Genomic DNA, 16,507 nt, shown 5'->3' with positions numbered 1-16,507 from the left:
TAAATAAAATAGACATTAAATTTAACAGTTCTGCAGTTCATGATACAATAATGTTTATAATCTTTTTTGAATCTAGTAACTGTTAAGTATAATATATTTATTGCACATAGATATAACATTTGTATGTATTATTTGGCTGTACCTTGCATAATAATATTTATGAATTATGTACATAATTATGAACATTTATACAAATTAATCAAAAATTTTGTATTTATTGTAATTTATATTATATTATGTGTATTACATATTTTTCAGAAAAAATGATGCATACTACAAGAGCCAATACTTCTGAATGTAGATTTGAAATACAATGTAAGTTAGAGGCCGAACTTGCTTCCTTAGAAGCATTGAAGGAAGCAGAAGAACGAAGTAGGAAATTAACTAGTAATGTTGTTGGAATTTTATCTTCTTTGGAACAACGTCTTGCTACATTACGTCGTACTATACTTCCTGTTTATAATGAAACAGGAACCCTTCAGGCACAGCAGCAAAGTACATATTAAATTAATTAATTAAAGAAATATTTTTAGTTATTACTTTCAGTTTAATTGTTTTTCTTTGTAGATATAGAACGAACGTTGAATGCTTTAGATCATGCTATTGGTTACTATGGTGTCTCTCAGGAAGTAGAAGGAACAGTGCGAGCAGGTCCTGGAGGATCTGGAGGTTTAGATAATTTCTTGGAAGCAATGAATCGTCTCTACAATGCTCAACGTTATTTTCAAAAAAATAATCCTAGTTCAGTAGAATTAGAAAATGTAACAAGTTTATTTGTTATTGGGCTAGATGCTTTATATGCGGAATTTCATGATATTTTAACTAGGCAAAGTAAACCAATTCTTCCGATTATTCTTTTGGATTTAATTGGTTCAGACGAAGACACTAGTGGCGAAGATGCCCCACAATCTCTATGTCACCTGCCAGAAAGTGTTTTAGGAGATTTACTTAAAATTGCAGCATGGCTTGAAGAAAGAGGACACCGTAAACATGTAAAAATTTATGCATCCGTGCGATCCGCTATTGTTTTAAGATCATTACAATTATTAAAGGAACATCAGAGAAGTGCTAGCGGTGGTAGCACGCATGCAGGAAGTCCGTTACCAGTAAGAGTTTTTGTAACAATATACTTATTTCCTATTTTTTATCATTTCAGTTAAATTACAATTTACAGAAAACAAAATTTGGCAATCGACATTCACTAGGAATTCAAGAAATTAGTGGGAGAAAAGCTTCTAAAAGATTGCAGCATGCTCTTGAAAAAAAAGCTAGTAGAATGTTATTGAAAGCTTCTCAAACTACTGGCTTAGGATTGTCCTTAACTGCATCTAGGAAACCCCCTCCACAATTATCTGGGTATTCTGTAGAGGACACAGCACCAGATGAACAAGAAATGGAAAATTATTTATTATTAACAGTTGGCCTTCACAAACTTATGCAAGCGGAACGATCGTTGGTTGCCAAGATTTTGCCAACCACTTTGCAAGCACAAGTTTTGGAAGCTACTGTGCGTGAAGCTATGGACCTTGTAGCTCATGATGGAGAGAGCATAGCAACTCGAGCTAAAAGATGCATTGTAAGACGCGACTTTTCAGCGGTATTAGTGATCTTTCCCATCTTAAAACATCTTGGAGAACTAAAACCAGATTTAGAACGTACCGTAGAGGGCTGTGATTATGCTCTTAGGTCAAAATTTACTTCTGTGTTGAATACGCTAAACGTTACCGTATGTCATAATACACTATGATTTTTAAATGCTATTTTAATGTAAACTAAATTTTAATATTATATATCTAAACTAATACAGGGAGCGAAAGCATTAGATGATTTTGCAGAAAGTGTTCGAAACGAATCTAATTCGATTTTACCTAAGGATGGTACAGTGGCAGAAAGTACAAGTAATGTTCTAGTCTTTCTGGAACAACTAGCAGAATATGCGGACATTGCAGGTGCTGTCTTGAAACGTAACATTGATATGGATAGTACTTCATCTGCCAAACAAACGGAAAATATGTACAAAAGTGTTTTGGGTAGTTATATTAGTTAGTATCAGTATTTATTTATATTTGAAGTAATTATTATTAACTATAAAATTCGTTAACATATTTTATTTTTCTTTTTAGAGAAGGTATTAGCACAATTAAACTTAGTGCTTGTAAATAAAAGCGACACTTCATATTCAGACACTGCACTACGAGCTCTTTTTCGCTTAAATAATCATAACCACGTTATAAATGCTCTACGTCGTAGTTCTTTAATGGATCTATTACTATTAGCGGAGCCTAATGCAGAACAGACATATCATGATCTTTTATTACGTAATAAAGCCTATTACGTTTCTACTACTTTTGCAAAAGCTCGTAGTTTTCTCGAACAGCCCTTTGATGAACCAGGTTCGTATTTTGAAATTCAAATTCACAGTATAAAATAAAACATCAGCTTTTTTGTTACTGTACATATAAAATTTATCATTGTAAAGTGTAAAAAGATTCATGAATTTTTTTGTTATTCTTATAGAGCCAGCAGCTAAAAGTTTAAAAGAAAAGTTTTTAGGATTTACAAGAGAATTAGAAGAAGTTGCAAAGTGTCAGCGTTCATATTCCGTACCTGATGCTCGACTGCGAGAAGAGTTACGAAAAGAACTTCAACAAGCCATCGTTCCTCTTTATACAAGTTTTCATAATAAATATCGCGGAATTTCATTTTCCAAAAATCCAGCTAAATATATAAAATACACTCCTGAACAAATATCTGTATTAATTGATACATTCTTTGACACGACAGCATAATAAATAAATACAAAAATTTAATAAACACCCATTTAATAAAGCATATTTAGTTACAGTATTTATGATACTTTTTATGGACTGAATCCCCATTCCCCGGATAGATTGCACAGGTCAGTGGATCTGCAACGATTGAAATAGATCTCGGTCCAGCCCCACTTTATATATATTTATAATATATATATAAAAAACAAGTAACGTTCAATTTAGATTTAGTAGCTTATACATGTAAAATGATAATAATAGGAATACAGTTTGAACCATTTATGTACAATTGTTTGCTATAGAATAATTCCATCCTCTGTCTTTATTTCTTGGCATTTATATGCATTCTTTTAAACATTCATTCACACTTATTAATTTTCTCCACCTCTGATGTCGAACTTTTATATTTTATCTCTTTACCCATGTTGTGCGTATCAATTACAGCAAAAATGCAGCAACATGAAGAAACAGCAGAAGCAGAGAATTAAAATCACACTTTTATCGCTCACTTCTAAAACTTACATAACTATCTTATACCATGGTATGTATTTAGTAATATCAACCAATTTAGTTAAAGGTGAAAATCATTTTATGTTATTTGCAACTGTATATTTACTACAAAAGTTAAAATTGTATTTATTAAGTAGTAAATTCCATATCAAAATAATACTTTTGAAGAAATGTTCATTATAATAAAATACTACATTAACCAGAAAAAGAAATTCTTGAAATAAGTTTAATGTTGGAATATTTTTTCATGTTAATTTTTTAACTATACTGCTTTTTTGTATACTAACATTTCAGAAACGAATAAATCTTTTTGATTCAAATATACAATGCAAAATAGCATAAAATGGGTTACCTTTTGTATTAAATTGATTAGTATCCAGTGCGTACACAACTGCACATACATTATAATGCTTAGTTCCTTACAATCCGTACGTAATAATTATATTAATAACACACTCTAATATACTGTACATTATCAGTTCAGTTTTCATTTGGCTTCCTTCCTCTCTTCAGAACATTTAACTAATGTCCAAAACACTTAAATTGCGTATATGTTCTCCTCAATTTTTTTATACGCAATATAAAAATTGATTTGTGCGCTTTTATGGCAGATGTTTGGAGAGAGATGGACCGTATAAAGGGGTTTTTTTAATCAAAATTAGACTTCCTGCTGCAATCGAGTCCGATCGGAGGAGGGATAGTACACTTGCACATGCTCCACCGTCGTTGGACATTTAATATTACAGAAGGAAACATCTACGTTTTGGTTTCACTTGAAGAACAGGACACAATACTGCACGGATCGCTTCATCGAATACTGTTTTCAATCCTTTTTGAGTTAGAGCTGAACATTCTAAATATTTCACAGCACCGATCTCTTTTGCCATTGCTAAACCCTAAACATAAAATTTTATAAAATTAAAATATTATACGAAAATAAATACATAATTAATGAACTGAGGAAATACATGCCTGAGGGTATGTGATAGGTGCCAATTTTTTATCTTTTAATCGCTCAATCGTTTCTTTATCTTCACGCAAATCTAGTTTAGTTCCTACTAAAATAATTGGAGTAGCTGGACAATGATGACGCACCTCCGGATACCATTTAGCACGAACATTTTCAAAACTGGCCGGGTTAACGAGAGAAAAACAGATCAAAAAGACATCTGTTTGAGGGTAAGACAAGGGTCTTAATCTGTCATAATCTTCTTGGCCTGCTGTATCCCATAGGCCAAGATTTATCGGTTTGCCATCCACCATAACATTCGCAGAATAATTGTCAAATACAGTTGGGATATATTCTCCAGGAAAAGCATTAGTAGTGTAGCTTATGAGGAGACACGTTTTACCTACTGCTCTGTAGAAATTAACGAATTAAACAAAATTAAACAGTTCGTATAGAAATTTGGTATAATCTTCATAAACTAATTATACATTTTTATCAATGTTTAAAAATAAAGAAGTTACAAACAAATTCAAATACAGGCAAAAGAAAAAAAAGGGGATAACAAATGTGTAGGAAACAGATTAAGGTGATCCATTATCTATAAATAGTTCATAACTTCAAATGGATAGAATAATTTTGGTGCTTAGTTAATTGAAAAGTGAAGATATGCACGTTTAAAAGAATAACGGGTGTGGTGCTTGCTTTAAAATAGTTCTTAATCAGGAAAAATCCAACCACCAAGGGATACTCTGACGATCATTCAGATCGGGTAGTATGAATCAGAGACAGGCAAAACAAACATATTAAAGGAACATCATAGAAAGTTTGAAAATACTCACCCGTCTCCTACGACAACGCACTTAATGGCCTGCATCCTGAAGGTTGGAACCGTTCTCGAGTAGAAATATCCACGTAAATTTGCAGGAAGGGAGGCTAGTTCGATTCGACAGAGCAGGAAAGATCAAGAGGGACAGAGAAGTTGAAATGTCGTGAAATAGAGAGAGAGGACATAAAGGAAATAGGTGCAAGAGAGATAAATAAGTAGTGTCAAAAGTAAGATAGAAAAAGATCATAAAATGAGGAGAAGCATAGATCAGTGAAAAGAAGGGGTACCGAGAAATGAAAAATTAAAAAATAGCTGCGTAATAGTATAACAATTAAAATGAACAATTATGTATTGTAACGTGTCCTTGTTTTGTGATAAAAACGCAGTTCGAGGATCTTTCGTTGAAGACGGCACTCCTGACCTCAATATGTGGCCTCAATTTATGATCGCGAACTGAAAGTTTTTTTATCTGGAAGGATCAAAACGGTGCTTTTATGAACACGAATGATCATAACCAATTATATTATATACTTGACTTATTAACTTTATTTCGAAAAACATATTTAACTTGTTACGTATGTTCGAATAAAACATCAGTATGTAATTAATAGTTGAAATGATAACCAATGTAGTAGGTTTTAAACAATTTTTACAAACATGCGTTAAGTTAACAATTGTGGATGTTGTTCTAATAAAATACGGAAATTTTATGATATACGTTTGCGTAATATAATTCGTAATATAATACACTGATTTTTAAAGTTTTACGTTAAAACAAAAATATGTATTGAATAATTTACGGTCCTGTGTAATTCCTACCGATCAGGTAACTAAATACTCGGGAGTTGGAGTGCTCGTCATAATTCGAACTTCGATTCGAGAACCGGATATGAGTACTCAATTCGAATATCCGGACTTACACATTTGAATTTGTAAAATGAGCAATATAGTAGAATAGTAAAGTCGTAAAACAGCCAAAAAGGCAATGACAAAATAGTTTATTGACATTATAAAAATATGTTTAATATAAATTCAGGAAATAAAAAAACTTGCATGTACATATATATGTATGTGTGTGTGTAAAACTAATTTCTTAATGATTCATTACGTTTAACGCATATGTTAAAAATCATGTTCAAATCCTTTATAAAAATAATAAAAATATGTGTGATTAATTAAGAAATGCGGATGCTATTCTTGCCGATTATTGTTATCAATCCATTGTCTTGTAATTCCCTTAGAGCATCCTCAAACATATCTCTGTTAATCAGCTGAAATAGAGATAATAATTATTCTTAGATCTTCTATGTAATTACTTGTACATTGTAAACATTTATCATGAATTTTTACTAACCAGTTCGGAAGATTGTCTTATTTCAGCTAAAAGTTTCTGTTGGTTAAGTATATGAACTTTATCCTTCTTTTCAATTAATTTTTGAATTACATCACATAACTCCTTCTTCCTTTTTCTAGCTACTGAAGATATACCTGTAGTTAATATGCTTATATCTATTTTACCACTTAGAGGATCAATAGCAGATTGCTTCAAAGCTTCTCTGTGTAATCTATAGAAACAAATTAAATATTCAGAATTAATAGAAGTTGTTGTTAACATTACTTTAGTTGCTTACAGACCTCCATGCTTCTTCAACATCCTGTGGTTCGACAATAGAACTTAATCGTACTTTCGCATGAGCTTCAGCTAATCGTATCAAAGATTCTAATTGTCTGGGATAAGCTGTAATTTGTCCACGTCCTCTTCCAACTCTTCTCATGTCGACGTAAGCTTGTATTAATCTCTGTTGACTTTCTTCATTGAGAACAGGATGAATATGTTCCTTTGCAAAAACTAAATAATCACGAACAACGTTTTTATCTATTTGTTCATCTTCGGTTTCTTCTGTCGTTTTATAGTATAAAGACACCATGTGAGATGCAAGTTTACTATCATACGAATCACTTTGTGGATCTAACATTAAAAAAATGAGATCAAACCGAGAAAGTAGAGTATGTGGTAATCTTACATTTTCAACGACCTAAAAAATATAACTATAATATAACACATAATATAATATAAATGTCCTATTTAGTATGAATATTTCCAATTACACAATTGTTAAAAAAGTGAATTCGTTCAAACTAACTTTTATATTTCGTATACATACTGTTTTGTTTTTATTCCATTGAGATTCACACGGATTAGCAGCAGCAAGTATACTAGTTCTAGCATTTAACTGACAAATAATTCCAGCTTTAGCAATACTTAAAGTCTGTTGTTCCATTACTTCATGTAATATTGATCTTGCATTTTCATTCATTTTGTCAAATTCGTCAATACAACATATTCCATTATCCGCAAGTCCTAATGCGCCTGTTTGTAATATTAGTTGCTTGGTTTCTGGGTCTTTTGTTATGTAAGCTGTTAAACCAACTGCACTAGAACCTATAATTATTATTTATATTAATAAAACTGTACGAACAAATTTTTAACTCCAATAATCAATATTTATTTTTATCTTATTATACCTTTTCCACTTGTATATTGAGATCGGGGTACCAAGTTATAAACATATTGCAATAGTTGTGATTTACTTGTTCCAGGATCACCACATAGTAGCATGTTTATATCAGGTCGAAAATGTTTACCATATACAGTAGAGGATTTTCGAGTTCCACCAAATAATTGTAATATAATTCCTTTTTTTACATCATCATTAGCATATATACTAGGAGCAATTTGTTTTGCTAATTGTTCATAGATATTACTCTTTTGTGATAATGCTTTCAAAGCTTCGATTCTTTCTGGTGTAAAATTGTGTTCCTTACCATCTTCTTGATTATATAATCTATGAATGATTTAAAATAAACGATTACTAAAGACAAATTTTTAAATTTGTTTAACATAAATTTAAATATTTTTTCTTACCGTTTAGAATCTTGCTTTCTAAAATGGACTACATCAATAAATGTTTTGTAGATAGCATGTAAATTATGCTCAAAATTAGGTTTATGTGTTGCTGCTCTATAAATTCCAGTAACAGAAACTCTGTCTCCAGGCATAACTGCATCTACTAAGTTATTATGTGCAAATAAAACAATAGTATAAGGAGTTTGTCCTTGTGGCATTTCATCAGGAGCTTCTTGTAATTTGATCATTTGTTTATCAGAAAAATGACTTAAATTATGTACTAAAGTGAAAGAGTATTTATGTGTGCAATGTGCACATACTGTTGGTTCTTTAGTTCTTCCCTTTTCAATCTCAACAAGAGTCGTAAAGGAACAAACGCTACATTTAAAGTAAGCTTCTCGCATTTGCGGAATTAATCTTGAGACTCTGATCACCATTCCAGGTATTGTAATCAACTGATCCACATCAGTAGGATCTAATTCTCTCATAGTTTTAATTTTGTCTACATTGAAAGGACGCACTTGAATCTGGTGTTCTAAAACTGCTGCAGGAAATTTTTCAAAGAACAATTCATTTGCTGCCATATCTAATGTTGGTATAACTTCTTGAGGGTAAGAAACTAATTGTTGATAAAGATGATTACTAAAAACTTTTACATGAGCACAATTAACATTCAAATATGGTTCTTCTAAAGTATGTATTTCTTCTAATTTCTGAAGATATAACGGTTCTGATAAATTCATATTTTCTGGTAGTTCATCATTTTCTGCTTCAGGATCAATAAATTTTTGGAAAAATATTTTAAATTGCTCTTTACATTGACTTATAACCACATTTGTTCCCCAAACAACTAAATGAGGTCCTGCTGTATCGCTTTCTGATGTTCTTACAGCATTCGGAACTTCTGGAATCTAATATAATTAATGTTACATTGCTACTATCACTGTCACCATTAATAATACAGTGAAGTCTTGTTAACTGACGTTATATAGAGCTGTAAGAGCAAAAATATGGTAGAAAGGACCATTTAAACATAACTCTTTCCATTGATGGTAACTTTAGTCTCTTAGTCAAATGCAGCTTAAAAAAGATTTATATTGTTTTGTATGCACTATAGTGATAGGGAATCACCACTAGTAAGTATCAAAATCTTTCTGAATGAGAACTTACAAGAGGATTACATAGGAAAGTGTCACTTAACAAAACTCTGTTGTATTATTATTACTACTACTGCTACTAATATCATTGTTATTACTGCTTATGTTTCAATTGCTTACTGGATCTTGTAATGGAAACTGTCGTAAATGCCGATCCGTATTAATGTCAGGTCTATGACGAATTGGAGTACCACGTATTCCACTTCTTGGAGTACGAATTGATCCTAGGGAACTAGGAGTGCCATAATTAACTGGCGAAGATAATTGTAAACCACTTTCTGATCCATTAATTTGACCAGAAGCATCATTGGAACTGAATGCACTTTCATGTTCCGAAGAAGCAACAATTGTAGCTGGTCGACTTCCAGATTGTAAAGGATTTTGTCTGGTACCACTGGTGCCCCATCTTAATGGAGTTTCTACATTATTGTCACCTTCATTTCGAGTTGCAGCACCTTACATGCAAATTTCATGAAATATATAATAAATAATATTATAAATATATAATATTAATGGGAGAGATAAAGTTTGATTACGATTAATAAAGGAAATGTGTTCTATTTAATATTAATATAAATGTAATATTATAATTAATTTTAACGTGACAATAAAAATTTAAAGGAAAAAAAAAAGAGTACTTACGAGGAGTACGGGGAGTACCAAAAACAGAAGGAGACCGTGTAGCTTGTCTTCTAGGAGTTCTCCGTGGACTATCTGCAGCTGGAGATCTCATAGGACTTGACATGATTTCTTAGATATTTTTCTAATTTGTAACAGTTCAACAGAAAGCATTAAAGCTACTTTCCCGCGTTTCGAAAGTTTGATTGGAAAATGACTCCAGATGGCACTTATGCTATAAAACTATTGTGAATTTCCATGGAGACTATCACATTACTTGTTAAGACACATCCTCACTGAGCGACTGAACTTGCAACACAAACTTTTATTGGGTAATTAGCGAATTTAGAAATTTCAGATTTTCAAATTGACTACGTTTCCATCGAGGGTTCAAATCGGGTCAGAGTCGGGTTAGAGTTGGGTTTGAGACGCGGGTTGGAGTTACGGCAGGGTTGAACATTACCAACTGCACAAAGTCAACTACCATATTCTGACATGTAAAGGAGAGCAATATTAATTTTACAATATCAAAATAACATACAAAAATTATTTCTCAGATTACAAGATCACCGACAAAAAGTAATAATAACCTCTTCTACACCGATTAATACAGCACGTGATACACAATGCAATTTGGATTTGTTATGTTGGCAATACGAACTCGACTCTTGTCGTTTCCACCGAACCTCAACTGAACGCTACCCTAAAATTTTGTAGGGTAGAGTTCAACTAAACCTTTGGCGTTTCCACCGTACAAGCGCTGACCCCAACCCGACTCTAACCCGACTCTGACCCGATTTGGACCCTCGATGGAAACGTAGTCATTGATACAGACAGGGTGTCTCGTAATTCTGTTTAAAATTTAAGAACATGAAAGGGGAAATTCAGAAACAATATTCGTCTTTTAATTTTGGCTTAAAACATTATTTACCGAGTTATTAATAATTAAAGTTAGCCAATTAAATGATGCGTTTTTGAAGTACACAGAGTCGTAGCACACAAGCCACGCGCTTACCGCACATATACTACTGTTATGTAATAAATAAGTAAATGTATATATATAAAGAAATGTACAAAAATTAAAAATATTTCTGAAGAAGTAACTGAATTATTGTAGAATAATGTATTTTCACAAAGGATTGAATAAAATTTAACGGAATCTCATGTACATATATGTATATGTATAGCAATTTATTGCATCAATGTCATAGATCATTTGGCAGTGGTTAGAACATGTTTTATTATAGAAAGAATGAGTAAAATTCAAAAATAGATAGTGTGAACTTATAGTTTAGTAATTTATTATCATTATATTTACAATTGCAAAAGTGTACAAATATGTATTATTTTTTATTATAATTAATAAAATGTATAATCATTTATTATATATAATATAATTTTGCTTATTTTATATATTATGTATAAAATAGTGGTTTAAAATATACTATTATATTTACCTTATTATATGTTAGTTAAGTATTATATTTCATATATAAACAATAAAATTAAATTACTTATCACAATTCCAGAATATTTTTTTAATAATGTTGTACTTTTTTTATAATTTCAGTTTTAATAGATTCACTATAAATTTCAAGAAAATAAATTAATTTTGGAGAAAAACGCATAATAATATTTTCAATTCATATTACATGTTAATATGTATGCAACTTTTTGAGAATTAAAAATTTGCATATATTATACAGGACATTTTTGCTTAAATCAAATGGTTACTCTTCTACAAAGAAACATTATAGCATATAAAAATAAGTAAATCAATAAATTATACTTAATTATTCATTTGTAACTAGTGAACATGTTATTTCTTCCTATGCGAACAATGTATCTATCAATGAACATTTCCATCTTTGTTTTTAGTATAAAAAAAATTATTGTTTTACTGTTCTATGAAGGTAGTTGGTTACAAATCCAGTAATTAATTGTACTATTAGCATTTGAAGCTCTACGCTATTTTGTATATTAAGAATAAAGTCACGCATTGTATTTATATTTTTTGAATTGAGTTGTTCGCGTATTAATTGTGCTAGTTTCGCCTTTTCTTGTGGAGAAGTTTCATAAAGAAGAATATAAGTAACTGATTTAAATTCTCCTTGTGACATTAAACCTGCTACACAACTACTGAGTACACCTCCTAAAAATAGAAATTTATTTTTATAATATCTTATGCAGGGTATGATGATTAAATCTAAATACTTTAAAATAATAATTACCAGCTGTAATTCCTACAGGACCAGCAAGAATACCAGAAACCACTGTTACTATTCCAACCATTGCTCCATATTTTATCGAAGAGTTAACAGATACTTGTATTTTTTTGACAGCTTCAAGTTTTGAAACTTCTTCTAAAATAGAAGAAGTTGGTAACATTTTTTCTAAACAACTCATTTATAATTTTAACTTTAAGAATTAACTGTAATGTGTTGGAGTCTCAAACTAATCCCGTGTCGTACAAGTTTGTAGCAGTTGCATTTATATTCTCTCTCATCATTAGACTGGGGAATCCTAATAAACTTGATATAGTCTCATACAGTTTCATTTGGAGGTCCAATCTGTGAGTAAAAGTATTGTCACCTCCCACCATTGTCCCCGCTATATTCAAATGTCATCAATTTCCATTCTTTTTTGCATATATTACTTTTATACTAACATTTTGTACATTGCATACTTGAATTATATTTCTATGACTAAGTTTCCACCGAGGGTTCAAATCGGGTTAGAGTCGGGTTGAGGTGAGCGCTCTTACGGTGGAAATACCAAAGTTTTAGTTGAACTCTATCCTATAAAATTGTAGGGTAGCGTTCAATTGGGTTCGGTGGAAACGACAAGAGTCGAGTTCGTGTTGCCAACATAACAAATCCAAATTGCATTGTGTATCACGTGCTGTATTAATCGGTGTAGAAGAGGTTATTATTACTTTTTGTCGGTGATCTTGTAATCTGAGAAATAATTTTTGTATGTTATTTTGATATTGTAAAATTAATATTGCTCTCCTTTACATGTCAGAATATGGTAGTTGACTTTGTGCAGTTGGTAATGTTCAACCCAACTCCAACCCCAACGTAACTCTGATCCCATGGAAACAGGCAAGGCAACTTAACTCTAACCCGACTCTGACCCGATTTGGACCCTCGATGGAAACGTAGTCATTGTTGATTCATGAATCATTAATATTGATAAAATTGTTTTCAGTATTGACGTTATCCGTTTTACAAGTGACAGTGACATCATCATTTGGCATTAGTAAGCCTTTTTCTGTATTCTGAAAATTGATGATTCACTTTCTATATTTAGTAATCAAGTTGATATGCAATTTTATTACTTTCTAATTACTCAGGGTATATTTTGCAACTTTACTTTATTTTTAGTTATCTAAGTAATTGAACTTAATTTTCTGAACGTTTTTAATTGATTAATGTTTCATTTATTGCAGTTATAATACATTTTTCTTGATAATTACAATACATCAACTAAAATGATTATACTTATATATAACAAATATATAATAAACAATTTATTTTTATAATCAGTAATATTCATATTCATATTTATTAGGTACGTTAGTTGGTTAACGCATACTTTGTAGCCAAGAGTAATGCGCATGTGTAACGTCCCTGGGTAAACCTTTTTTCTTTCTACCGGCATCATCGCGACAATCTTCTATCCATCGATTAGAATAGTCAATTATCGACCGTAGTTGCCAATTATCGACAGTACATTAGGTATCTATTACCATATCTATCAAATCCGACAGTCGGTAATCAGAATATATATATTATCATTTACATTAATTATCTTATAATTTTGAGTTAGAGTAGGTAATATTTTCCGCGGAAATAATTAAACATTAAGTTTGAATCATTAAACCAAGATTATGTATTATTTTATTTTATTTTCTAATAAATAGTTTGTATACGAAATTTCCGTTACGCTATGATGTGCCTACGTGCCGCGATACTCGCCCGAAATCCTTGAGATCAGCGCTAATCCTAGAAAAGGATAGCGATACTATTTCTATTTTCGGCATTTTTGGACATTAAATTAATTAATTAATTAAATCAATTTATATACATAAAACCAACCAGTGTTAAACTACTCATGGCCGGAACCAAAATTATTTCCCTAAACTAGAAAGCTGTAAATCGAAATAGACTCGCCTCTGATAGAAAAGGACAGAAAATGTATTTTTCGTTAAAACACCATTAGAGTACCATTTTAGTATCGAAACGATAGCCAGAAATTAAAGAGCGACATTTAAATCATAATTAAACTGTTCGATTTTATAATTAATATATAATAACGAAGTTATACGAAAATTTAGATATTCTGACGTCACAGAAATTCCAGGAATTCGGCGAACCTGCGAGTATAAAAGGGCGAGCGAAACCCATCTAAGGAGCAGAACAATTTTCGAAGTCGAACGCGATAGAAGTCTCCTTGATTAATATAACTGGAACAATTTTCGCTGTCAAAGAGCCAAAAAGATTCTTAATACTTGAATGGTCAAGCGGGTATTTGTCATTCGGTTACTTGATCGCTGGGTTGTTTTAGCAGCTGGTGAACAACAGGCTCCCCGTTTAAGCGATCTTGTAATTGAAACTCCTTTAGGAGAGTGCTATGCTTAGCGCCAAGAAAGGCTAAGACATCGAACGAAAGCTCTTAGCTACTCATATTTTGTCGAATTGCTAACGCGCCTTCAGTGTCTCGAAGTCCGCTCTGAGTTACTCCCCCTCATTGAGCGACTTGGTCACTGAAGCCCGTGTCTTTTGGGTGGCGGTTCAGCAGTTACGAGTTCATAATTAGAGTCAATTTTGATTTGCTACCCTGTTGGACGTATATTGTTCATCTGACTCTGGATCGTTGGGTTGTTTTAGCAGCTGGTGAACAACAGGCTCCCCAATTAAGCGATCTGGTTTTAGGTGTCAGTGTGCGCTCTGACAAAAAGGGCTATGGACAATTAGTTGTCGAGTCAAATTAAACAAGAGTAATTGTTCCGAGGAAGCTTATTAATTTTAGATAAATTTTGGAAGTTAAATTAGTAAAAGAATATTGTTCTGTCTCTAGCGTACATTTCCGTAGTCGACTACATCGCGTTAGATAGTAGATGAATCTGTCTAATTTTGCGAAAACGTATCCTAATACGTTTAGAGAATCTCACTTAGGTCGAATTCCTCGCGGCGGTAGACTATAAAAGCGCTAACTTTACTAATTTTGTAAATTTCATTTATATTAAGTTAGAAACCGAATCACACATAGGTAGGAATCATTATAACTTATAAATGTGTTAATCAAGTAAAATCTTGTCATTGCGATAGCGTCGAACACAAAAATCAAATATCAAATTTAGTTAATATTGCGAATGCGAAGTTTGCTTTATCAGAGACCCGACTCAGATACGGTCCAATATAAAGTATTGAATAGGGAGTTTCAAATCGTTAAATTCACAATTGTCAATTACATATTATTTAATTCATCAAATATTATTATTATTATTATTATTCAAGATCTATCTAGTTTCTCTATTGTAATTAATCATTTATAATTTCCATACTTTTCTTTATTTGTTGTTATTGTTAATTGTTAGTTTCATTTTCTTATCGTTTTATTGAATAAATCTAATTGTTGAAAGATTTTGATCTGTGGATTTCACTCCTTAACCGCACACCACACGAATCCCACAATCTTAATTTGTAGAATCGAGTCGTTTAGAGGTAAAAGCCGCTCTTTACCTTTTAGCGCTTGTAATAAACTGAACTTAGGTTCCAGGGTTGTTACACATGCGCAGTTTTGTCTTCTATGACGTTAAACATATACAGGGTGTCTTACAACTAGAGTAACTCCCGGAAAGAGGTTGTAGGGGACGTAATTATGAACAACATAATTTCTCTTCGCAAAAATAAGATTTGATGCTTCATTTTTGAATTATTAAAGAAAAACACAGATCATTTAGCATGCGTAAAGTGCGTGCGCAGACGCGAGAGCGACAACTTCGAGTTTGACAACTGAGCGTAATTGTGAACAAGCATCTTTGCACCGGGACAATGTAATCGTTTAATATAAAGCTCTTATGTCAAAGCTTAGTTAATTAATGTTAAAAGCAATTAAAAATTATGATAAGCCAATTCGAATCAGACTCACCTATTATTTGAAAATAATCCTGTTCCAGTAAAATTGTGTTTTCTTGATCTCGAAGTTGTCGCTTTCGCGCTCAAGTGCGCGTAATTCTCACGTTCTAATTGGACCGTGTTTTTCCTCAACAATTCAAAAATGAAGTTTCAAACACCATTTTTGCAAAAGGAAATGTTGTTCGTAATTACGTCTCCTACACCCCTTTTCGGGAGTTTTATTAGTCGTGAGACACTCTTAGTGCATTGTATTATGGTTTTTGTATGGACCTGTCTGTTTAACATTAAGCTTAATTTAAAAAGAATTTCTGAACAAAGTACTTAGTTAAGAGACAACTGAAAGAGACAGAGCAGAAGTTTATATTTTAATTTTCGACTTCAATTCTTAATTAAAAAAAAAGTAAAAATTTATCTTTCAAGAAGGAATTTCAGGACTAGTACCTCAAAACTTGGTTTGTAATATTTGAGAATTATGACATTCTGGAATTTTAGAATTTAGCAATAGAAAGTTTCTGTAATATTTTCCTGTATGTGCTAATTTTGCTTAATGATTAATTCAGTTTTTGTTTTCCTGATTTTATTATCATTATTATTTTACAGTTATCATAAAATCTATCATAATAAA

The 16,507-nt window shown here is 31.7% G+C and overlaps 4 protein-coding genes across 4 annotated transcripts; 1 reads left to right on the top strand and 3 right to left on the bottom strand.

The window, feature by feature from the left end:
• The first annotated feature begins 361 nt into the window (after nucleotides 1-361).
• Exo70 (exocyst complex component 7) lies at nucleotides 362-2,847 on the top strand. The gene is made up of 6 exons (XM_076534215.1): nucleotides 362-495; nucleotides 547-1,106; nucleotides 1,175-1,726; nucleotides 1,808-2,042; nucleotides 2,124-2,393; nucleotides 2,518-2,847. The coding sequence occupies exons 2-6, from the start codon at nucleotides 693-695 to the stop codon at nucleotides 2,787-2,789; spliced, it is 1,743 nt and encodes a 580-aa protein (XP_076390330.1). The 5' UTR covers nucleotides 362-495; nucleotides 547-692; the 3' UTR covers nucleotides 2,790-2,847.
• Nucleotides 2,806-5,897, bottom strand: Rac1 (ras-related protein Rac1). The gene is made up of 3 exons (XM_003704477.3): nucleotides 5,070-5,897; nucleotides 4,254-4,641; nucleotides 2,806-4,177 (listed from the first exon to the last, which is right to left on the bottom strand). The coding sequence occupies exons 1-3, from the start codon at nucleotides 5,102-5,104 to the stop codon at nucleotides 4,022-4,024; spliced, it is 579 nt and encodes a 192-aa protein (XP_003704525.1). The 5' UTR covers nucleotides 5,105-5,897; the 3' UTR covers nucleotides 2,806-4,021.
• A 138-nt stretch (nucleotides 5,898-6,035) lies between these two features.
• Nucleotides 6,036-10,739, bottom strand: dpa (disc proliferation abnormal). Its single transcript, XM_003704451.3, has 8 exons — nucleotides 9,764-10,739; nucleotides 9,242-9,576; nucleotides 7,983-8,875; nucleotides 7,583-7,902; nucleotides 7,222-7,499; nucleotides 6,692-7,092; nucleotides 6,411-6,621; nucleotides 6,036-6,327 (listed from the first exon to the last, which is right to left on the bottom strand). The coding sequence occupies exons 1-8, from the start codon at nucleotides 9,864-9,866 to the stop codon at nucleotides 6,232-6,234; spliced, it is 2,637 nt and encodes an 878-aa protein (XP_003704499.1). The 5' UTR covers nucleotides 9,867-10,739; the 3' UTR covers nucleotides 6,036-6,231.
• A 606-nt stretch (nucleotides 10,740-11,345) lies between these two features.
• LOC105664220 (protein Nazo-like) lies at nucleotides 11,346-12,145 on the bottom strand. Its single transcript, XM_012297834.2, has 2 exons — nucleotides 11,971-12,145; nucleotides 11,346-11,891 (listed from the first exon to the last, which is right to left on the bottom strand). The coding sequence occupies exons 1-2, from the start codon at nucleotides 12,143-12,145 to the stop codon at nucleotides 11,629-11,631; spliced, it is 438 nt and encodes a 145-aa protein (XP_012153224.2). The 3' UTR covers nucleotides 11,346-11,628.
• Nucleotides 12,146-16,507: the final 4,362 nt, after the last annotated feature.

Source organism: Megachile rotundata, chromosome 8 (assembly GCF_050947335.1).
Source record: "Megachile rotundata isolate GNS110a chromosome 8, iyMegRotu1, whole genome shotgun sequence".
In the NCBI taxonomy this organism is placed as follows: domain Eukaryota; kingdom Metazoa; phylum Arthropoda; class Insecta; order Hymenoptera; family Megachilidae; genus Megachile; species Megachile rotundata.
The sequence above is the reverse complement of the archived record's forward strand: the minus strand, read 5'-3'. Positions and strand labels throughout refer to the sequence as shown.

Coding starts and splice junctions, on each gene's coding strand:
- Rac1 (XM_003704477.3), bottom strand. CDS start 5,104: ATGCAGGCCATTAAGTGCGTTGTCGTAGGAGACGG. Junction 4,642..5,069: donor TGCGTTGTCGTAGGAGACGG/GTGAGTATTTTC, acceptor TAATTTCTACAG/AGCAGTAGGTAAAACGTGTC. Junction 4,178..4,253: donor CACCTATCACATACCCTCAG/GCATGTATTTCC, acceptor TTTTATGTTTAG/GGTTTAGCAATGGCAAAAGA.
- Exo70 (XM_076534215.1), top strand. CDS start 693: ATGAATCGTCTCTACAATGCTCAACGTTATTTTCAAAAAAATAATCCT. Junction 1,107..1,174: donor ATGCAGGAAGTCCGTTACCA/GTAAGAGTTTTT, acceptor TACAATTTACAG/AAAACAAAATTTGGCAATCG. Junction 2,043..2,123: donor TGTTTTGGGTAGTTATATTA/GTTAGTATCAGT, acceptor TTTTCTTTTTAG/AGAAGGTATTAGCACAATTA.
- LOC105664220 (XM_012297834.2), bottom strand. CDS start 12,145: ATGAGTTGTTTAGAAAAAATGTTACCAACTTCTTCTATTTTAGAAGAA. Junction 11,892..11,970: donor TCCTGTAGGAATTACAGCTG/GTAATTATTATT, acceptor TTCTATTTTTAG/GAGGTGTACTCAGTAGTTGT.
- dpa (XM_003704451.3), bottom strand. CDS start 9,866: ATGTCAAGTCCTATGAGATCTCCAGCTGCAGATAGTCCACGGAGAACT. Junction 7,903..7,982: donor AGAAAGCAAGATTCTAAACG/GTAAGAAAAAAT, acceptor AATCATTCATAG/ATTATATAATCAAGAAGATG. Junction 6,622..6,691: donor GATGTTGAAGAAGCATGGAG/GTCTGTAAGCAA, acceptor TTGTTTCTATAG/ATTACACAGAGAAGCTTTGA.